Genomic DNA, 24772 nt, shown 5'->3' with positions numbered 1-24772 from the left:
TAGCAAGTCTATGACAGACACCTGTTGGGCAACTGGGAGCAGTTTAGTGCTGTCATTAGCCCTACATTAGGAGAGAGATGATACTGTTGCCTCAAATTCTACCTATTACAGATTTCTCTTCTGAGCCTGAACTTTGAAGCGACCAACAAATCAAACAGCCCCAACCATTTGTAGTCTCTCAGATATTTTTGGCTAGCCCTGTCATTCCATGCTCAATTTTACAATTCAGTTCATGTTCAGTATCTAAAAGAGTAAAAGCAAAAATGTGTTTGGGGATATCATATTGAATAAGTAACTCTAAGGCAAAAAGAATATCAAGTCTGCAATATCACAACACAGGAGATGATACATAGCAAAATGTTGTGAGGGTAAGCCAAGGAAATAAATAGCTTCCTATTTAAATGAAGTGTTAAGATATTTATTTTAGTGAGAGAATATGGAGTGTATTTTGGGTTTGTCTTGTCAAGTCACACGTATTTTTTACAGATTTTATACAAAACACTGAAACACTTAACTAGATACATATTTCTGTGCTCAAAACATCTAGTGGGCATCTGCTACGTCTGGGGTAAGACTTACAGTAAAAAATTGACCATTAGTTGATGAGCTTGAAACCTCTAAAAAGTGTCAAGGATCTCTGCAGATTCTTATACACTTATGGAAGACTGTGAGAAGAGAAATGCCGGTCTTCCTCATTGTTGGGTCTGGACCTATCATAGTGTAATACTCAAAGGCTGATTCCTATGTGCTACTGTATCAGAGCAAAATCCTTAAAAATAACAAAATATAAACATGAAAATAAGCAGAAAGATTTAACAAGTGCAAAGATATGTAAAACAAAGCTAAATTCTGTAATAAGAATTCTTAGTAACTCTGTTTAAAGCCTTTTGAATTTTCTCAGGAAAATGATCCTCTGGAAATGGTAATTTAATAGTTGCTTCCAACTTCCAGTTCCATTCCCTATGATTCTATGACATAAATTATTCTAATGACATTTTGAAGAATGTTTTTAGCAATATTATTTGACTTGCACATAATTTTCTTTTTTTCAAAGATACTGATACAAAAAAACACTAGCCTTCAAAAAACCTTGTTTTGTTGTTTAAGGTATTTGATTATTTATCACTCAGGAGAAAACAGATGCTCTTTTGCCTCTGAATATGATACTCATAGTTTTCTGTGCTTGAAAAAATTCAGTGCAAAAATAATTTCCTTCTTCCTTTTTGTTAATCCTATACTATGGCTGATAATGCAAAGAAAATTAAGAAATTCAGAGTTATGATGCCCTTGGGGACCAGTACCACACTGCAATTGCTAGGAATACATGCTCAGCAACCTTAAGAGCTGAAATTGGAAACAAAACAAATAGAAAATATTAAAATCAGAATGGCTTAAGAATATGAATTTAAGTAGATGCTTTCAATAAATTATAGTTAAATACATTTATATATAAGAATGCAACAGTAATGTGATGAAAACATACAAAATGTAAAGAAAATATAAAACTGAGCAACAGCTGACAGGTAAAATCTTAAAGGCTTCACTTACTTGACATGTCCCTGAGCAACTGCGGAACACAAGGGTGTGAAGCCATTTTTATCAGCAGCGTCAACTTGTGCTTCTGCAGCCAGCAGCAATCTCACACAATCTATAAATGGAGCAGAACCATAGAATGAGTCAACAAGATCAAGTAGTTAAAACTACCAGAGGCTAAAGTCTGCTGGGGGAAACAATCCCCCAGTCTTTTGGACTACCCATCACACCTTAGGGTCTGAAATAAAAGCTCAGGAAGAAGTTTGCAGGAGATAGATGAGAATTGCCTCTCAGGGGCATCACCACCCTTTTGCAAAAAGGGCTTGGGTTGGGTTCTGCTGGGATTCAAATTCATGCCCATTGTAGGCAACTCCCACAGTATTAGCTATTTTACCTCCCAAGTGGGGAATCTGACTTATCCAGGAGCCCCTAAAGGCATCACTGCCTACTGGCAGTCGTGACAAATATGACAGCCACAGGGGAGATGTTCACAAGCCACACAGACCTCAAGCAACACACCGACCAGTCTATTTTAGGACACTCTGACTTGTGATTGCAATGACAAATAAAATAAGCTGAAAAACTCAAACCTCCCCAAACCATTCCCATTCATTTATTTCCAAAACCACATGCTAAAAATAGTACCAGCCTGATTCCATCATCCCTACAGCTAATTTAAGATAATTAATTACACAGTAATTAGACCACTTTTCATCCACAAATTGGAATATCATTTTATGCAATTAACTTTGAAGAAAACAGTTGATCTGTTCCTCATTCTTGAAATTGGCTCCAGAAGAAAATAAAACAAGTCTTTTGCAATTGAAACTACTACTTGGAAAATAAGCTCAGCTACAACACCAATTACAAACTCCTGACCTGATTTCTGAGCAAGCTTAATTCATGCTGTTCCAGCACTCAGTAAAATCCTGAAGCCAAGTTTTGTTAGTGCAGTTTAACTCCAGATATCAGAACCAAACATATATGAAGAACTACTTGGATATCAGAAAAAATATATTAAGATCTACTTAGAAATCTGACTCATCTAAACCATTCTTCAATGTATTTAATCCTGTTACAATTTTTTCAAATACTAATACAGATGTTGTGGAATTGATTGAATAAATAACTCAACATTAAGAAACAAGATTTTAAAACACTGTAAGTTATTATTTTGTAAATTAGGATTCTTTCATTTTCAGGTAAGTAATCTGATGTGAAATTATTTTTTGTTGTTGTCACGTTGGTTGTCACAGTAAATTACCAGGACTTGACCTGTAATTTTTTTTAATTCATACAGAAGCTCTCTGTTAACTAAGTTACCAAGTGCTTTCAATTGTAAGATAGTACCATTTAAAATAAAATTATATTTTCATTCACTTTTTAACACAAAAATACTCTGCTAAGAAAGAATTATCTTTTTTTCTTCTTCCCATTGTCAATCCCAGTCCTATATTAAATTATTAACTCAAAAATACAGACTCCTGCTTGATCACCTAGAATAACTCTGAAGTTTATGAGGGATGTCGAAAAAATTTTCATCTAGAGGTTTCAAGTATTTGGCTAGAATACTCTGGTGTTTGTTCATAAAGCATATGTTAGCCATGCAAAAGCCATGAACACACAGGACAAGACTACCTGTCTAGAAAGGCATGGTTAATTCACACTTATTGATTGGCAGATCATTCAGGTGGTAGTTTATGTCTGTATAAATACTGTTTCTGCAGAAGCTTATCTCTGTGAAAATGCTGCTTCTGGAAACAGCTTTTTGCTCTTAGGAGTAAGTGTGACCATGAGGAAATACAGCTACTTGCATAAGGTAGAACATGTGAGCTAGTAAGCTCTACGTGACCTGTTCTGGTGGCACATCAAGTAAAAGAGCAATTATCTCTGGATGAACTCTTTACTGGGATTTGGAGAAGGGTAATTGGGGTCAGTCCAGGTTCATTCACTCCAGTTCACTCTGGTCTGCCACAAAAGCAATCAGCAATGGGGAGTACTGAGTGGAAGGGCAGGCACTAGACAGACATTGGTGTCACTAAGTTATAAGCTTTGATCATAGCAAAAGCAAAACATGAAAGCAAACTAAGATAAACACCTGGAGATTTTACAGCTCTCCACCACAGCTGGGTAGTTAGTTCTTCCAGAGTGATGTCAAACATCATGCAGATACATCCGGTGGCTTGACACAGCTGACTCCACGTAGCTGTATGTCTCTGCACCTCACTCCTTTCTACTTCCCATATATTCCAGTTTTTTCCTATCAATCAGGGTGCCACAGCCTCCAAATACTCAGGATAGAAGAGAATCAGTTACACTGTAAATGCATATGATTAGCACATAGCTGATTCCAAAGGATATTATTTTCTCCGCATCTCTCAGATTCAGGAATACTGTTTCATTCTGTCCTTCTCCACCTCTTTGTGGCACAGAATGGTCACAAATTGCAGCATCATACAGCTGTGCAGATCTATTAGCTAAGAAAACTACTGTTATTAAGTGTACAATAGACCTGAAGTGGTGCCTTCTTTGCTAATGGTAAAACCAGTACAACCAGACAAGACAACCTGTTCAGCTATGCCAATCTAGTGGTTAAATAATGAAATTAAGTTTCCTCGTGTCCATTCAAATACAAAGAAAGTGTGTATTTTTAGGGTGAACTTCTCTCTCTCACACCTACAGAATTAGGGACAGTGTGTGTTGGAAACAAAGCATCTGCTTTTAACTTCATGAGCTGGAAAAACTCTCTGTTGCAGCTCTCAAAAGGCAACTGTTTCCAAACAGGAAAGCTACACATTTTCCAATTAGGATAGATTAGGACAGAGTATCTCAGTGCTCTTTTCTAGTGTAACTCAATTTTTTCTACAGAAAAGACTGAGAGCATAAAACAGCTGCTGCCACCATGCTGGTTACAATGTGCTCTATCACACTCTACTTATCTACACATCTCAAATACTGTATTTCTTCACTGAAAATCTGTGGAGATCATACAGTTTCCACTCCTCCCAGAATCTCTCAAACAGGGTATTTGTGAAGGGAGATATTCATTATGCTTGCTTTTATCAGTTCTAAAGTTACTTGTTTCTTCGGGCAAAATCTTCTCCAGGAGAGATAGGAAACTCTGGTTAGTTGACTTAGAAATCTTAGAAAATCTATTTAGTCACAAAGTCCACTTCAAAAATATTCTCAATAATTTAAATCACAGTATGATCACCCACCAGTGTAGGCTTGTGTTAAGTCTTATGGTTAGACTGAATGATCTTAAGGGTCTTTTTCAAGCTAAGTGATTGTATAATTCTATGGAAAAAAAATAAAAAGCAAAACAACAAAAATTTACCATTGACAACACAATCCAACACATTGAAAACTTGAACAATAAATTATTTTATCCTTAAAATGACACCAGTATAATTTCTTTCCACTGGCTCATTAAGAAGAGGTATTACAAAGGACTTTAACAAATATTTATTTCTATACATATTTTCTTAAACCTGTATTTTTAAAATAAACTTGTTTTTTAAGGTCTTCACTTTGAATTGCTGCATATATCCATTCACTTGAGAATAAACTACAAGTAATGAAAAAGTATCATATAATAAAGTTAAGCACAAAAATCTTTCTCCATAAATTTTATAAATCTGTAACTTTCAATTTTCGTATAATTTATTACGGAGACCAACATGGCTGCCGTGTGATTCTCTCAATCCATTTAGTTGCTGAAATGTCATGAATTTGTACAGCGAAATATTTTTCACATCCTGTCAACTATAAATAGAAAAGCAACACCATAACCTCTGTAATACAGTTTCTATCTCAAAAAATAAAACATACAAACAATTAGAGGGTGCATATCTTTTTTTTTTTTATTATTGTGTTTTCACAATTCTGTCAAGTGTCTTTCTTATTTGAAATTTTGACAATGAAACAAGGAACCAAATTGCTGTTGCTGTCAGTAGGAGCTGCTCAGTAATTGTAATTGAATACCATTTCCTGTGAAGCAATTTTAGAATACAAGATGAATAAAGAAGAATTGGATGAATTATGGTCTCCCACAAATATTAGCAATGATAACTGGACATAAGTCTAGAAGAATACACCAAACATCCATTCAGTAAGGGGAGAATAATAAATCCACACAATATAATTAACCAGGATTCTTAATACTGCAGATGATAAGTTGAAAAAAGGAAAAATCTCACCCAAGGGGAAATAAAAGTACTATTTCACAATTTTAAAGGTCTTGGCAACTGAAAAGAAACTCAGGTGAAAAGACACAGATTCTACAGGTTCTACAAAAAAAACCCCACAGTACCTAGGAAAGCAAAGACAAAATAAACCATTTTCAGCAAAGTTGAAATTCCTCCTTCCCTATGCCTGGTAGCAAAATTAACACTGAAGATGCCAGAAAAATGTACACTATCTGCCTAGCTGCAGATTTTGTATTCTAACTTCAGTTTTATTTTTAAAGTACTTGAAAATATGAGATAGTCTCTCTCTTTCTGTACTGTCTGGAACACTGGATCAGGGACTATGTTCACCTTCTAATCTAAAATAAATTTTTGACTTTACTAAAAATTAATGGAATATTTGCCATTGGTATTGCTAGATTTCATCTCTAGTGTCCAAAACAGCATAATGATATCACTTGTTATATAAGAATCTAGAAGTTTTTATGTAGGCAGAAAAAGCTATAGTAATGTGCACTGGACTTTTAAAACAAACTCCTGTTTGAGAGCCTTGTGTTAAGTCTGAAAACTATTGCTAGGAGTTTTTATCTGTGAAATTACTATCTTTTAGTAACATACTTGCTACATTTCATAAATATATTCATAAAATATGAAGACTGTTGAAAGGCTCAGAAATGCTACTTCCTCAGTACGGAGGAGGGTTGGGATCATGGGGAAAGGAAAAAAAACGACCCTTTTAATTTTCTCAGGAGAGCCTAGGTAACAAATGAAGGCTATTTCATTTAGTTCAAAAATACAGACAGCTCATTTTCTATCCCAAGTAACACATTATTCTAACACTGTCTTCCATCATTTTCACTGCTGCTACAGAAGATCAAAACCTTGACGAACACCTGTATTTGCTGCTTACTCCCTGCAGAGGAAAAGCTCTTTCTTTCAAGCTCTTATTGCTACTAAAGATCCTTAGTTTTTCACAGAATATGGGGTGATAATATCTGTTAGCTTTTTATACGAAGGGAAAGGAGAATTAGAATGGATGGTCCTGAAGAATGCTACCATTTCTTGTGCTTCAAATGCTTCCTGAGTTTCAAAGTTCTCCTTCAAGAAGCATGGCTTATATATACAAGCTATACCATGACTTTGACATATAAGCTATATATCCCACTTTCACATTTTTAAGAAGAATTCATTTGACCTAACTGAATACTAAAAACTTATGAAGTAAGCTTTTACTAGTTTACATGGATGCCGTACTAGATCTTAGTATCATTTACCTGTATGTCCATTCGTAGCAGCAGAATACAAGGCAGAATAGCCATCTTCACAAGAGTAATTAATGTCCAGTCCTTCTTCATTAAGCAGCATTGATAATAAAGTGACATTTCCCTGGGCAGCAGCTTGGTGAAGAAGGGTGGGCCTGCCACCCAGGGGGACAGGACCACCACTTGTTAACAAAGGGGTTAGGGAGGAAGACCAGCCTGTGAGTTAAAGCAACAGAAGTTAGAGACACATAAATAAAGCCCTGCATTTTCTGTGTTCTTTTAAGTACTAAAAAGCATCTTCAAAATGACTGCATTTGTCAGTTTTGCAAAAGTTTTCTGATGGTATTCTGAAGAATAGAAATTGCATTCAAGGGTGACACTTGTTAATACAAATGAACAGGACTTCACTACAAAAGGTCTGTGTGAAACTTGTGAACTGTAGTAGCATCTGCACATCTCAAAAAAAAAAAATATATAATCAAAACCAGTAGAAATTTTAGAGAAGTTTTAATTTATTTGCAATATACTGGGAAGATTTTTTTGAAGTATCTACAGAAAAGTTTACTTATTTTCATATGTACTTTTATCCACCTTAGTGCAAACTTTAGTATTAATATATATTTAGTATTTATATAACTCAGGTGTAGTTACAAAGATAAATTGCAGACAGCCCTTAATGACTTCAGGTGCCCTTCAATAAGTTTGGAAAAACATGTAGCAATCATTTACACAATTAATACAGAAAAAATATATTTATTATTGAACTCTCCATTAAGGTAATGTTCCTTTTACTCAGTGATACTTAATCAATATATTATAAAATGTTCCAGTGGGAATGGGTAACAGGTTACATAAAATTCATGTGTAAAAGCTTTCAAGTCACTCCATTAACAAAAAATATTCAGTCCAAAACTGTGAAAGCTTAGGAGTGCTTACTGACTGCTTATCAGCTTTAGTAAGGACTTTGTTAAGAATATGAAGTTTACTGCATAAGGCATGGAATATTTTGTGCATTCCTCCTTGAGCAAAGACTGCAAGAGAAAATAGAAGAAAGGTTGGGTTTTTGTTTTGGTTTTTTTTTTTTTTCATATTTTCACTATTACATTTAGAAAACACACATTATACTTATCTCTTAAATAAAGAACTTTGTCTTCTGTGGCCACAAATAGTCTACTATATGAGGCTGAAATCTGATACAAAGCAAGTTAAGGCAGCTTTTTAATGCAGTTTTGCAATGTCTGAGACTGAAGAGGAGCTGCAGGGCATTAGCTTCAGGTCCATTCAAGATGGTAAGTACTATCCAACATCCTGAGCTAGAAAAAGTACATGGTAGTAGCAGTACCATGCTGGGATGATTTGCTCCACATTTTGGAAAACAAACTGAAATACAGAAATTCTGAACAGAATTTCACAGAAACAATAAACTGGGTACCTTGTAAGATCTTGATGCATTTTAATTAACATCAAGATGTAACACAAGAATCCACCATCTGAGCAATACCAATGAAGAATACATAGTTTGACCCCAGTTAAAAAAACAACCAAAAAACAAAACAACAAAAAAATGCTTGGAGTATTTTCATAATTGTTTCCAAAATTTAAATTTGTCAATTTAAATTGTTTACTAGTTAAGTATCTAAGGAAAAATATTTTCAGTATTTTTCCAATATTATTAGCTTATTGTTAAACTTACTTTTTTTATTCACTGTAAGAAGTCATCACTGCAGCTATGAAGTTGCCTCATAAATCCAAATTTAAACCAAAGATAAATTGTAAAATTAACTCCATACATCTTCTTAAAACTTCAATTCCAAAACTACTTTCTGACTATTAATACCTTTAGTAATACTTCTCCAATACTTTGAGCAAGAGGATTTTGAGGGTTTCTGAAGTTAATTTAAAAAAAACAATAAGCAATATACAAAGTAAACTGTATCCTTTAAGTGGCAAAAAAATACATTACCTTCAACTTCCAGCATTTGAGAACAGTTAACTCTTACAAAATTCCCTAAGGTCCAAAGAAAACCTTACAGTATTCCTTTCCATTGTGAAAGTAGTTCTATTTTTCCAGCCTTTTGTTAGTCTTTGAAACTAACTGTGCTGCAGCTGCTGCTATACATATATGCATGTTTTAAAAATAGCACTTGTGTAGTTTTTACTGCTTCTTCTGGTAGTTACCTGATAGTGATATAGCCAAGGTGGCACTACAAGTTACTAATACTGTTTATTCAAGTAACACTGGAATTTTGGTAATATGAGTAGTATTTTGTGTCTCCTTTCCTTTTGAAAAAAGTGAATTTTTTTGGATGTAGTTTACTTTCTTGTTTGTTTGCTTATTCTTGGGGCATCCTCAAAAGAAATGCAAAAATGAAAGAATTTTTTTAATGTCACTTCTTAATTTTCATTTCAGCTCCTTGAAAAGAAAAATATGTTGCTGCAATTTAGTGATGAAATTCATAATACTACGTTACCATTAAATGAAAACCTTCTACTGATAAAGATAGAAAAGTAAGTAATAACATAAATATAACTTTACATTCTATCATCAGTGTGAAGCAGTATAATAAACTTCAATTCATCCAACAAAATGCACCAACATTAGAAGATACCAGTAAATAAAGGGACACCATTAAAGATGCAAAAAGTTAGGAAATGTGAAGCATCTGTAAAAGCTTGTAGGGCATGCAGTGATGAAGGGCAGAGGGACAGACAAAAACAGCTTCTGGCATCAGCTTCAGAATGTGAGATGGTTAATTTCAGAGCCCAGATCAGTCCTTCATCCCTCCCCCCTTTTATGTTCAAAGCCAATTGCAAAGAGATAATAAATCAATCATTATAGAAATGAGCAAAATAAAAAAACCCATATTTCATTGACATAGCACAAAAGTAAGAAGAAAGTGAAAGCAGAAATCCCAGGGGTATGATAATCCAAACGCCTACATTTGTTTCCATTTTGAAGTCTTACAGCCATTGAACTGTAGAAATCCAAACAGAGCAGAAGCATTTTGGCACCAATTCAAAGGCTGCTGGTTAATGAAAACACTGCCACAGATTTTGAATCAGGCCATAAATGTTCATTGTAATGTCTCTATGTGCAGTCTGCTCAACGTTAATGATGAAGGCCCATGTCTTTTCCTACCAGGGGTGAAAAGAGCAACATGTGGTACAATAGCCCTCTATTTTGGTACAATAGCTAAAAGAAGATATGATCACATTACTTTAGCAGAATGTGTAAATGACAAGATCAGAGCTCCCATTTTAAGTTTGCTCTTAATAGTTCCTCTTCCTAGAACCAATGCACTTCCTTACTGAAAATCAGGCTCTTGATATGTTACCAAAGGAATCTGAGCTAACTAGGAAACTCTTAAAATGAATAAATATAATACTTTAGTGATTAGGTTACTATCAATTCTTCCAACTCCACAGTAAGAAGAAAGAAGAGTGAATTTATTGACAAAAAATATATATAAAAATGAAGGATTCTGTCAATGTCCTTTAATATGTTAAAGTTGTTTGGCAGTGTTTTTAAAAATATTCAAAAATTTTGATTGACGCTCACTACGTATTATACACTAAAATATGAGTAAGATTTAACCATGCTCTGCTTTAACTGAATGTAAAATTGAAATTCTAAACATTTGCTTAAAAAAAGCAAACAAAATATATTAAAATCAACCAGATCATTAATAAAACTAATTGATTCTCTGCCTAGAGGACATGAAAATGCAGATATGGAAAAGAAGCTTCAGCAGCATTTGTAGTTTGTTAGCTGTTTCTCCCCTCAAAAAAAGTCAAACTTAAAAAAGAAGCTGAAAAAAGGAATAAGTGGCATGAATTCAGGTATTACTGACCATACTACCTTAACAAAACCAGTGTTATTAAATTTGGTTTATCTTTCTATTTCCAGATATATTTATAAAATCTATTTTTTTCTTAGCATAACATTTTGAAGGAAATGTTTTCTATACTTGCATAATATCTGTTGCTTTAATTTATTTAGTTCTGCAGTTTGCTAGAACACTTGGCCAAAATAGATTACATTCCCTAAAAAAAATAAAGAAAATGAGATTGAAGAATATGTGCAATAAGATATAAGCATTATTTTGGATAAAACACAAAGAACCACCTGGATATTTTTGTGAATATCACAGAAAAAGTTAAGGTTCTTTGAGCCTGTATGTAGCCAGTAAAGGAGCTGCTAAAATAACATCTCTACATTAATAAAATAAAATAGCATACAGATAAGTAGAGTTTAATCTTTCTTAGCAAACTTTAGATCATGGGATATGTTTCCCAGCTGCAATTGCAAATATTCCCAAAAAACAGTGTCACTTACAAAGTATTAAGATCAAATGTTCAGAGGAAGGATTACAATGGAATTAAATCAAAAAATATTTCCATGCCTCCTCAGAAAAAGTGAAGGGAATTAGAGAAAGAAAGCAATCTTAAAAATAAAAAACCTAACAATTTTTGACAAAAAGTCCTCTCTTTGAGAATTTTCTCTGAAAATGGTCACACATTTCATAAAAGACACAAATTAAATATTTGGGGGCAGAGTCTGATTGAAAAGAATGATTGTTCTCCTAAGAAAAAAGTTAATACCTCAAAGCACCAACTAAAGCAAAATACATGGAGTTATGAAAAAAAACACTGGTAATTTCATTTTTAAGGTATGACATTTTTTCTTCTGAAGGATACTCAATAATTATCTTAAATGATTACCAAGTATCAGATAATTAATGTAATGCTAACTGTTACATACACCTAATTCATGCTGAGAGGATTTGTGGAAGACAGTCTCTTGCTTACAAAAACTATTCACTTTGAACCTGACTTTTCAAGTAATTTGTTCTATGTTCATAAAATCTTAGATTTTTTAAAAAAGATTTTTAAAATACTGTTATAGAGCCTAATAGCACTTGAACGCAAATTAAGTTTGGAAAATATTTGAAATACTGGGAGACTAATGATCTGTCTGACATGGCAATCATGCTCAGCTTGGAATATGAATTTAAGATGAAAATTCAGGACGCCCATATGAAAAAGAGCAAACTAATAGGCTGTCATCAGGTCCCAGTGTTGCTGACTCTGAGGACCAGTAGACAAACAGAAGGATAAGATTTCTGAGCTCATACTTTTATGGCAGAGTTCAGAAAGGAGAGAGGATTCTGACAGTATGATGTGACAACCAAATGTTAAAAGGATGACTAGGTTACTCCTGATACATGTAGAAAGTCTTCAATGAAGTAAAATGGGAATAAAAATTGTTTAATAACAGGAAACATGGAATTTCCTATTTTATAAACTATAGAGTTTAATATACTCTAACCTGCAGCTCACTTATTTTAAAAATTAGTCCTCTTTATCTTTCAAAAAAGCCTTCAGTACGGAGACTTCCTTGAGGAAGCAAACTTATTTATAACATTACTAAATCAGTGAAAGAATTCTCATACCCCTGGCATGTGGAAAAAATAGAAATGAAAATTTTAGCTTTTAGAAAGTAAGAAAGAGGAAGTTACAAGATAAATAAAGCAAACAAGACATGTAAGAAAACCAAAATGTTATTTTTGAGGAAGACAGTTTGTAGCATATCAATCCCTTTACCTGATGCTGTTACCAGGAGGCTGTCTGAATCACATGGTCTACAGGATGAAGCACTAACAGGGTTTATGGAGGAGCTACAGGCAATGGTGGTGGGAATGACAAAGGAATTTTCTGAACATGCAGGTTGGTTCAGTCCAGGAAAGTGGGAAGGCCAGGCACCCACCTGAGATGAGGCTATGGCTGGTATGGCACAGCCTGCAGGTGCCACAGATAAATCTATAGCAGGTTTTGGTGGCAGCTGAGGTGAGGACTTAGAAATAATTTCCTCATTTATTACCCTGATTCCTTGTGGTGAACTTGAAAGAGGTGAGGTCATGGTTTTGTTGTCAGTTTTTGCACTTGTATTTGGGGATCGATTACTATCCATTAAAACTTTAAGCTGTGGGTGTGGTGGAGAAGGAGCTTGTGAAAGCCCCGGTTTTTTAGGAGGAATAGGTGGAGGGTTTCCTCTGTCAATTCTTGACACGCTTGGAGTCTTTAAAGTCATTTTACCAACTGGGGAGTAAGTGCCAACTTCCACCGAATGTGATGTCCCTGGCCGTGATGGAGCGCTACTCTGAGGGCTTGTAAATCTTGAAAGAACTTGGGTAACAGTATTCCGAGCCGCCTGTTTGGCAACAAGGTTGTCACGACTCGTAGGGGATACATCCCTCGAGGGAGGGCTTTGGGTTGTGTTTCCATTTTGGTCTTGATCATTTGTATTAGCCTGAAATCTGAATCTAGCTGCTTGGACTCGTGGATTTAGGCCTGGATGGCCAGCAGTGTTGACAGATGGTGAATGCAAATTGTGTACAGATGAAGAGAGTGAGGAATTCTGAGCTGTGGCAGTTGGTGTGGTAGGGGTGCAAAGGGAATTACTATTTGAAAAAGGAGAAGTGCTACTTGATAAATCAGGGGATGAGCCTGTACTAGGCCCATTTTCTTCAATTTTGTTTTGATTCTGTGCAAAAACAGGAGTCGTGGGAGGGACAAGTTCACTAGATGAAGACTGCTTATCAAAGACAGGCTTCACAAATGTTGCATTGGCACACACATTCATTTTGGAATTGCCAGACACTAGCGGGCTCACTGTAGGAGACTTTATAGAGACAGTCAAAGGCAACTTCTTAGCATTTTCTATGCTACTATCCATCATTACAGTCTCTGTTTGACAAGCAACAGTTCTTGAACTTAGCTCTTCTGTTTCAACCGAAACAGAAACAAGACTCCTATCGGTATTCCTCTGAGAAAGATTAGCTTTACTTTCATTCTCCTTTTTTAATTGCTCAATCATTTTGATCATTTTATCTCTTTCTTCTCTGAGGTCACTGGTGTGTGTTTCCTCTTTGTGAAGTTTGGCACGCAACTGCTCTCTCTCTGTATCAAACTCAGACAGCTGCTTTTCCATTTGAGCTTCCATTTGCGTACTCCTTTGTTTCTCAGCTGCAAGAGACTCCTCCAATTCAGTAGCCTTTTTCTTTTCCTCTTCAAATTTCAACATCACTTCTTCCAGCTTCTGGGCTTCTTCTACAATTCTGCCAGACAACTGCTTACACTCTTTCACTAGCATCAATACTACATGCTTATTCTTTCCACGCTCCTCTTCAAGACGAGCAGATAGCTTTTTGTGCTCCAGCTCAAGATTCTGTAACTGAGATTTTTCCATTTCCAGCTGTAAGAAAATATAGAAAATAATTCCCATTAACAATTCTCATTTCATAATAACCTAGTATTAATCTGACGTTGATATTTTAATTTTGAGAGTATGGCTAAAATGAATCCATGCAGGTGATTTGTGATATCTAAGACAAGTGCATATAGTCTTATACAAGTGAAATAGAGAGCCATCTCGGTAGAGCAATTTAGAAACTTAGTAAAATCTTTTAATTTCCTCCACTGATGACAGAGATACTCCCCCAGGTGGTTAAATACTTGTGATTCCTGAGTGATAGGAATAGTGATAGTGATACCTGTTCTTCAAAATAAAATATAACAAGAAGTAATCTCAGTAAAGGAACCAAACACAAGTAAGAGATGAGCATTGCAAAAAATCTTTGAGGACAGAAACGAAGGGGTTAGGTTTTATCTCTTCCTCCAAGTGAAAGAGACTAAGTTCATCATGAACATAACTTATCTTGTATCTTGTTTTAACATTCATAAGTAAGACAACTTTTTGACACAGGCACAAATATTTTCCTGTATTTACTAATAGTGAAAAGTCTCATTGACATCAGTGATGTATAAGCTCGAATCAAAGAACTACTACTAAAATGCAGATAATTGATAACAATAATTTTCCCCTTACTCATATGCCCATTGCCTCTAATTCATTTTGCCTACTATTTACGCTTTTATTCACAGACCCTCTTCTAGAAAAGAAATGCAAAAATATAGTAATACACCATTTTATAAGACACCTATGAGGAAGAATTGTGGGAAATGATACCTACATTTTAAACATCATCTTGGTTTCAAACACTTCAAAGCCTGTTTAGCAGCATAGGGGCTGAATTGGGGTTTTAGAGCTTTATCCCAGGTTGACACTCTGCACAATGCCTTTCACAAAACCACATCTACCTTTTCTTAAAAGCATATCATAGACTCCCTTAAAAACATATCATAGACTCCTAGAATGGTTTAGGTTGGAAGTGGACCTTGAAGGTCCAGCCCCTCTGCCATGGGCAGGCACACCTTCCACTAGACCAGGCTGCTCAGAGCCCAAAAACCCAGGGTTAAAAGAATGAAAAATAAGGTATGGCATTATCAGTCATTGCTAATCAACTTTGTCAGCAGCAACATCCCTTCCTCTGTTAATGGAAGTACAGCTGCAAATTAAATGAACAAAATATTATAATGACACTGTATTTAGGAATGGTCCCAATCATAGTTTACAAGTGGAAAGATCCCCTTATTTTTTCCTCAATGATTTCACTGCATTTTCAAAGGATACAACAACATTTGCATGGAATTTTAAAACAAGTGGAGCATCAGATCTTTTATTTGTTTGTTAAAATAGGTACAAAAAATAATGAGAAATGTTTACAATTTCTAAAGCTTGGAGATGTATAAAGATTATAGTGAAAATATTTTTTCAAAACTTTCTATACTTTATTATTCTGCTACTTTGTTTTCAGATGAGGTTCTCATTCTATGAATTAAGTGTTGTGAAATTATATTACTTCCAAATAATTACCAACAGATTTTAATATTTAACTGGCATGAAATCAGCTTACCATACTATTATAATACCTTATTTGTAATCATTGCATCTAAATGAAGGCTCCCTAATATAAATGTAAATCCTCTGTTTGATTTCAATATACAAAAGCAATATTATTTTGTCATTTTACATTGTCTCCTATGTCTCTCTCTCTCTCTCTTCCTCTTGTTCTTCTTTTGTCTGCATCATCCTGAATAGGAAAAACCTCTGAATACTTACATGTTATTTTTTTCCTCTAGATGACAGATTTGGAACTAGCTGCAATTATTTATAAGTTTACAAACTAACCAGAACCTGATTTTTGCAAAATGTACTATATGCTTACTCTGTACTATATCAGTAATATAAACATCTGGAAATGAATCCAAGAAGGATTTGAAAAAGCCTAGAAAAGGATACTGAGAAAAAATAGTGTCCCACAAACAATTAACCAGCAAAGGCCCTTCAGAGTTGAGAGACAGCATGCCTTGTAAGAAAATGCTGAGAAAGCCTGGCTTGCATAGTTTAGAGATAAATAGAGAGCTAATGTAACAGCAACATCCTTTTGAATGACACTTACAGTGATGACAAGAGTCAAATTTATTTTGGTAATGGTAGGTGGGGCTCCATAATAAAAGGTTACAGAAAAAAAAACTTGCCCTTTGAGAGGCTCAGTCTCAGAAAAAAGTTCTTCACAAGGACACCAGTGTAGAATAGATGCAGTATTGCCAGTCCTGGGGGCTTTCATGACTAAGCAAGACAAATTCACAGATGCCCAGATGTACTGATGATGATGATGATGATAATCTGCTTTAAGCACAAGGTTAGAATAAATCACACCAACAGGCCCTTTCCAACCCACGCTTGCCTTTCTTTGAGCATGCATCCCAATACTAACTCCTCTGCAAACTCTCAACAAATCAAGAACTGTCATTTTGAGGATCTGTTTTGTGTTCCCAGGAAAACACAAAATTAATTTTCACAGCAGCTCCAAGAAAAGCTTTCAAAGAGATGGAAAAGAATGGAGACTTAACACAAAGCAGATGACATCTGAGAATATGTTTGTATATGGTAAGCCTATGACTTACAGTCCTTTGTGCACCTTCTTGATTTTACTACATGCTCATATATTTTTATGCCTTGGTTTTTTGTGATCAAATAAACAATTTATTAATAGAATACTTTTGAGATTATTATACTCACAGATATTAAATTTCCCCTGGAATAAGAGTTCACTCTGTTTAAAGTTCAGTAATATCCAGAGAAAATAAACACAGCTGTACACAGACTCCATTACTTACAGTGGGACAGTGAAGCAATTCCAAACATGAAGATAGAGGCACCACACATTTAGAGAAGCAGGAACCACTCTTGGAGAGAGGAGGTGCAGCTGGCTTGTATTTAGGTCCCATTTGCCTAGGCTGATTTATTTTTCTTACACTGTGTCACCCTATCTTGTTGAACATTTTTTGAAGTCCCTCAAAACACCTTTATTACCCTCTTCAATAGAAGGATTTGAGAGATGAAGAACAGACAGAAAGATGTTGAAAGGAAGGAAGGAAGGAAGGTAAAACACTGAATGAATGCTTTGTGAATGAATGGACATAGCCTACAGACACATTGTCTGTTGCCACAAACCCAAGGAGTTTAAGAGTGTCTTGCACAAACAGCATTTCTAATGGAGCTTAAAAGAGGAAGATGTAATTCAGTAGACAGTCGTGCACACAGCTGCTCAACAACATGCAGTTTGTTTTCAAATCCTTAAAATTCAAGATTTAAAGAAAAAAATAAAGGCTCATGTATTCTTTTAGGAAGCAAAAGACAAAAGCATCCTTTACTGTACAAACAGACTGACAGATAGAGACTTTGGCAAAAAAAAAAAAAAAGACAAAAAAAGGACGAAATTTGAATTTACATATTAATATACTGACAAATTCTTAATATGTGAGCCTGTGTTAGGTGCATGTATCTGTCCATATAATAAAAGCCAGATAGATGAAGAATTTAGGTATAAGAAGAGACTTGTGGCCATGCACTGAAACAAGTATCTAATTCAACTGTCCTGACAGAGATGTCAGGGTTTGTCCCAGTATCCTTTTTCAGTCAGAACAAGTAAGCTTGCTTGCCCTTTCCTATTTTTCTGTTTACTGAAAAAGCTTATGAGAAAGAAAATTAATACTTAAGAGTTCCCAGAAAGCAGTGTAAGGCATGTACCAGTAATTATTCACTCTGCATTAAACTGAAGACTTACATATCATACAAACAGTCTAGTCATATCCTTCTTTTTTAATGTCTGTTTTCCTGAAGTCTTAATAGAGCAATGATGCTTATACTAAACTAAACAACAGAGTAACAACAAAGTAACAATAAAATGTTTGCTGGCTTAATTTAGGCAGGTATTTCCAGCAATTTCTAGCACTTTCACATGCATGTTTTTTTCCCAAAGAGCAGTCATTACCAAAATAAATTTAATGTCAATTGTCTTAGACTGTTTGTTGTATGGGGTTTCTTAAGTCAATGTAAAACTGTCACCAAAAAGCAGTATCACAGCAGTAGAAGACATTCTATCCATCTTATACCCAGTGAAGATTATTAAATACACAGAATTTTTCTTCTATTTATTCAAATAAACCTTGTCTTGATTAGTCTTTCATATGACTGTTTCCTCTCTTTCCTCTCAGAAACCCCTCCTCAACATATTCATATTTAGCTATGTTATAGAAATGTATGGCTTACATATTGGTGAAATATAGGCCACCAACCAATCATTCACTTTCAAAATGATATTGTTTTAACTTCAATCTGGCACTTTTTTCTGCAACACAATTGTTCCAAAATTATTTTCTTTTTGCAGTAAATATTCTAAATATCAAAAAAAGTATTTTTAGAGTTATAAAACAGCTTTACTGATTTATGAAATAAAGCCACCTGAAATAAACTTAAAATAAATTATTTACTTTATCCAGGGTAGAATGAAAAGAACAATAGGTCCTCAAGGCTCCAGCAGTATTGGTTTAAAAATATATTGTCATGATGTTATCTCAGTTCACACTGAGCTATCTATGTATATATCTACTGTATCAGCTTGTACCAGTTATATTTAGTTTTTTCCATAAATAGAACTAAATTCACAGAACAAATGAAGTGTGCATACAAAATATCACCAATAAACCAGCACCTCACTCTATATGAAAATTAGGTGGCAACATTTTAACACTCATAATGTTAATCAAGGCAAAGATGCAAATTCAAAGACTGGCATGAAAGAACAAATTAGGAGAGGAGAAAGGAAAAATTCAGTATCAGGATACCTTCTTTTGTCTGTTTTCAGCAGCAGCCAACTGAGCTGACATTCTTTCTTGCATTTTCCTGCAGTGAGCCATAACAGCTTCTAAAATGGACAGAGGGTTCATGCATATTGGCTTCTTTTCTTTATCACGAGCACCTGCCTCAAAGTCTCTCTGAAGAGCCAGAAATGGGTCACTCAGATTAAATCTTCCATATCTCTCCTGGATAAAAACCTCTTTGCGCCGGGCCTAAGAGAAAAAAAAAGCAAACTAAAAACAGAGAAATGAAACTAAATGCATTCTTTGAAGCACATCCACACATAGAAGAAATTTATACTACAGGGAAAGCAAAATATGTCATTTAAGGTATTAAAATATTTTCTTTAGGTATTCATTTACAACCTCTGAAAGAAAAATATTCCTCAGAAAATCAGAAAAACACTCACAGTCCAGAGAAACACCACCAAGAAAGAGAAATCATCCAAAACCAGAGAAAAAAATTCTCTGCAACTTGCTTCAAATTCTTTTTAAGAATAAGAAAAAATAAAGGGGGAGGGGGAAGAATAAACCAATTCTGAGATACAAAAGAGGAAAAAGAGACCAAATGTTGACCAAGTGGGTTAGCACATCATTTGGAAAGCTTGAAGTGGAAATTTTACCATATGAAAAGTTCATTAATGATAACGCACATTTCGGGGCAGGAAAAAAACAAAGAGGAACGTTAAGAACTATGTTGGAAATCTCCTCAAAGACTAACTACAAATTGCATACCTCACTGAATGCCCAACTTTTTTCTATATATTGTTGACAAAATTGTAATATTGTTGTAAATGAGAATTTTTTTGGAAAAGAAATGAGTGCCTACACATTCTGATGTTTAATATACTTCTCGTTTGTTTTTCAATGAGATAGTATAAATAGAAATTGAAGACCTTTGTTAGAAATACCAGGTCTTTGGAACATAACTTCAAAAAAAGCTGACAGAGTTCATTAGACATAAAGTCTAGTTTGGCTTACAAAGTCAGGTAGTGACTGGTTGAAGAGATCAAAATAACAGATAGAACCTGGTTATTTTTAATAAAATGACTTGCAAGTAACCCCTAATCAGTCTAATTATTCTAATGCTTTATTCCATTAATTTATAACTTATAAAATAAAACAGCAAGTTCAAAAGGCAATATTATAAGACTTGCGGGAGGGGCTGTATTTGTAATTTGTGGTTCTATAAAATGAAGTTACAGGCCAGTATGTAGCTTAGGAATTCAACCTTCATGGAAAGGAAACCATCAAAAGCAAAAGCCTTACCATAAATGGATTAAATTGCTAATCAGCCAAGCAAGATGATAAATCCAAGCAGGTTAAGAATTTAAACAGAGAGCGATGCACAGTCCATGTATAAATTATCAACAACTTAAAAGCCACTTAGTTTATATAAAGTGAGACATCAAAGTAAAGGAAAAAAAAGATGTAGTGGGTCTGCTGTAAGTATAAAAAGAAGACCACCAAGAGCCCTCACTGTTAAATCCAAAGGAAAAGCCGAGATGATTGATCTTAGAGGCAAAGGCAATCACCTGTGCCTTTATGGAATGAGATTGCCAACCAGTGAAATAATGTGTATTTTCCGTATTTTTCTCTGACCCATGACCAGCTGTCCTCTTGGCACATACTAAATGCATGTAATACGAATATCTTCCTTGAATTCTTTTCTAACATGAACAGCAATTAATAGAGCAGGGCAGAAAGACTAAGTGTGCACCTGCCAAAATAGCAAGATGACCAGGGGGTCAGATTCACTCAAGAAAAAGATGAATCTATATAGTAGGGATGAGCTCCATCTGAATGAAAATCAAAACCAGAATCAAGGTGGCTATAGCAAAATGTGGAAAGTAAACACTGTGGCAAAACCAACAGGTCTCAAACAGTACATGGTTTGGGATGACAGACTAGCTGAAGCCATAACTGTATAACCTCAAGTGCAGGGGAAAAGAAACTGGCAACTATCAAACTGTAGACAGCAAAGTCATTTCAAGATGCTTTCAACTCAAAGGGAACTAAATGCAAAATACTAAAACATATGCTTCTGTGTCTTTATATGAGGACTATAAATATAGAATACAATCACTGTATGATTTCATGGGATGAAAATACATTATTTGAAAAGAAGGTACCAGAATAAAAGACAAAGCAGAAACTTGGTAGAAGGGAGATGATGAGTATTTTCCTAAAACTTGGGCACAAAGTGACAGAAAGACAAAGTAGGCTTGAAGTTTTTTGCAGGATTCCTCCAGCCTCTAAATAATACTTCTCCCCCTTCACAATACACAAAAATACATCAGACAGGAGAAATAGGAATGCTAGAATCAGAAGTTTTTTCTCTTATATTGTCTTTCTTTACTTAATTTCAAGTCATAAGAGTTAGTAGCAATATCATGATACCTGTTTTTCATGGCTGTCATTATCTGTGGAACATAAAGTCTAAAATCACACTCCTTTAAAAGAATGTTTTTGTAGTTTGGTGTTGCTTTAAAGCAGCATTAGCAGTGTCTCATATATGACTTAAGTTGCACATGTGCAATATGTAGAGAAAATAACATTTAAACTACTTATTTGTGACTTAACAGAATTAATTTTCAAACACATTTTCAAAAATAAACAGAATAAACACCCACTATAGGAGGTCATCAGGATTACTGTATTGTGAAAGGGACGAATTTATAAACCATCAGCTTTAGTTTTCTGTACATACTCATTTGCTCAGCAATTAATCTTTTAATGGAAGTACTGAGACTGAAAGTATTTAGAAATGTGAAAAGATGCCCATGGAAAATTATACGTTTTTCAGCCTATGTCAGTGGTACATAAAATCATTACTTAAGATTTGAGCTAAACCCTCCAACAGGTAACTGATAATGAAAAGCGTCAGTAGGCACACACAAATCAACACAAAATATATAAAACCAAAGACAAAATCCCTTTAAACAGTTAATGAATGAAATTCACTACAGCAATAGAGCAAAAGATTAAACTTACTTACAACAGCTTTTTCATTCAGTCAGTAAGAACATCACATTTATATAGAACTTCTAAATCCTTACACAAGACCTGAAACATTAAACAAGGAAACTAAAATAAAGCTACCACTTGAAAAGTAGTTCAATGGTTTTTTTTATGGCTGATTATGTTAGATCAAGAATGGACTACCAAAAAAAAAAAAAGATCTGAGAAATATCTTCAGTGTTTTCATTTTGATCATTTCAAAAATGATCAAAAGGTGCAACACAGATTCTCTTCAAGGAAGAGCTAAGTAGAAGTAGGACTTTTCAGTGTGAAACAGAGACAATCAGGGAGAAAGATGTTTGAGGTCTGCAACCTGACAGAACAAGTAGCAAGCACTACTTGTCCTGCAACCTAATGAGGGAAATTTGAGTTGGACACAAATTCTTTTCACTGAGAGCAGATAAGCACCAGAACACATTGCCCAGGGAAAACAGGTAACTTGTATCATTGGAAGATTTCCCAAGATAGATTGGATAAAGCCAACTGCAACTCAATCCATGTTTGACCTTACTCCCGCTTTAAGAAGATTGGACTGAGCAGACCAATCTCTCAAGGTGCCTTTATACCTACATTACTGCACAATTAGTGATTTCTTCTAGGATTGTCGTTAATTTTTTTCTTTTTTTTTAGCTTACAGATGCTGGTAATCTTGTCAAGTAACAAATGAAAAAAATGAGTTCTCAAAGGAAGGGAAAAAATCAAATATTGGTAGAACAAAATCTTATTATGTGCTGCTTCAGATCATGAAAATAATTTTTATGACCTGGGAAACAGAACTTTTAGTCTGGGATATTTTCAAGACAAGAAATCAGCATTAAACAATCCTTAGGGATTATGCAGCTATACAATACAAGGAGAAGGTTTGTTCTCAAGTCTTCTCTCCTAAGTCTGTAGCCAACAAAAATCTGAAGGATTGGGCTGTAAAGATAAACCGCTTCTTTTATGACTCTCTCAGGGAGCCTGTCTCCTACCACATACAGCAAGGCACCTCATTCATCCTACGCCAACCTTTTTCAAGTCACCTCAAGTTATCTGCAAGCTACCTCATGGAAATTTTCACTTCTTAACCTGACCCTATGAAGATGAGCAGTGGGGTGTGTACAGAGAGGAACAAAAAGAATGAGGTTATCTCGAAAATGGCCTCTGGGTAAAGCTGCAAATACGACTGGTTTGTCACTATTTTTTTTTGCATTCCACTTCAGAAGAAAACAAAAATTTATTTTCAGTAAACAAACTGAGAAGTGACTATGAAGTCTAATTAGACTTTTTCTCCTGTTATTGAAACAAGAATGTAAGGGGGCAAGGAGGTCTTCAAATAGTATACATCTTACTGTGGACTTACAGCTAAAAGCATAAAGCTAGGAAAAAGAAATAGGATAAATTAATGTATATAAGAAATAAGCCAAATAATGAAAACAAAATAATTAATCACATAAGCAATATTATAAGTTGTACATCCTTAATAATTTATGTTTAATTATGTTTATATTAGTTGCATACATCTGTTGAAATAGGTTTTCATAATTAGCAACATAATACACATAAGCAACAGAGCTTTTAAGGTTAATACTGTAATTTTCCCCCTATATATCTCAGAGTTTCCTCTACATTTATCTGCCAGGTTAAGAGAGTTCAGCAGGTCCAAATCTTCCATGCAGCAACCAGTGACAAACATCAAAAATTGGACTGCATGTCCTACACTGCTGGGGAACAACGGAACTGAATTAAAGCTATCCCAGTACCCTTAAACAAAATTTCCTTCCTTTCAAGAGCATTTGTTGCACTGATTAATTTCCTTTTCTACATTTACTATAATTGTTTCAACAGATGTTGACAGGTTCATATTATTATTTTCTCTTGACATTTGAATTAGGGAGTGGTAAAAAGTTTTCTAAAACTAACCAGTACAGAAGAGGAGGCTGTGAAAACTTTTTTTATGTATTATGTTAAAGATGAGGGTGAGCCCTACATTCTAAATAAAACTAAAAATGTAATTGACTTTTTTAAAAGATGAAGATGTCTGAAAGAGAACAGGTTTATAAATCTTCTGCAGTGAAATTATATAGCTTCTTTAAGTGATTTTTTGTAGCTATTCAATTAAGCAAAAGAAATTATCAATGAGTATATATTCACAATAAAAGCAGTACTTTCAGATACACCATCAAAATACCAGACTGCAGGATATAATGCATTACTATGATTAGTTAAAAATGATTCTTTAAAGAATGCAAGCAATTTTCATACACAGTTGAATTTGGGTTAGTTTTTTATAGCTGCCTATTTTTTTTATTGCAGATATAAATGAACGTTTTCAAAGTATCATAAGGTGCTACTTCCATATAAAGCTGTATAGGAAAAACTAAAAATGGAAATGTAAACATCAATGACTGAGGAAACAGTCTATTGCAGCATGATTTCTGTCAATGAACATGTGATGCTCAATTTCTTCTTAAAATTTTAACCGCAGTCTAAATTCCTTTCTCCAGCACAGTGATAGTGCATACCCTTGCAGGTTTTGCAAGGGACTTAAATTTTAATGAACTGCATACTATATGAAAAATATTTTACCAATACATTAAAAGTGTCTGCTTCCATGTTAAATTCCAAGTATGATAAGACAAAAACCAGTGGGTCCATTTTAAGGATGGAAAAATGGAAATTGCT

General features: G+C 34.6%; 1 protein-coding gene across 1 annotated transcript in view; it reads right to left on the bottom strand.

Moving 5' to 3' along the window:
- The window catches only part of CTTNBP2 (cortactin binding protein 2), a 68591-nt gene that overhangs the window by 25160 nt on the left and 18659 nt on the right, over window positions 1-24772 (bottom strand). Inside the window, exons 3-6 of the mRNA XM_062491073.1 lie at window positions 19076-19300; window positions 12587-14237; window positions 6995-7198; window positions 1549-1648 (exon numbers count right to left, since the gene is read on the bottom strand). Coding sequence (XP_062347057.1) covers window positions 1549-1648; window positions 6995-7198; window positions 12587-14237; window positions 19076-19300 — 2180 coding nt within the window. The remainder of the gene's footprint in view (window positions 1-1548; window positions 1649-6994; window positions 7199-12586; window positions 14238-19075; window positions 19301-24772) is intronic.

The sequence above is a fragment of the Cinclus cinclus genome, chromosome 4, assembly GCF_963662255.1.
Source record: "Cinclus cinclus chromosome 4, bCinCin1.1, whole genome shotgun sequence".
NCBI lineage: Eukaryota > Metazoa > Chordata > Aves > Passeriformes > Cinclidae > Cinclus > Cinclus cinclus.
This window is presented reverse-complemented; position numbering and strand designations above follow the sequence as displayed.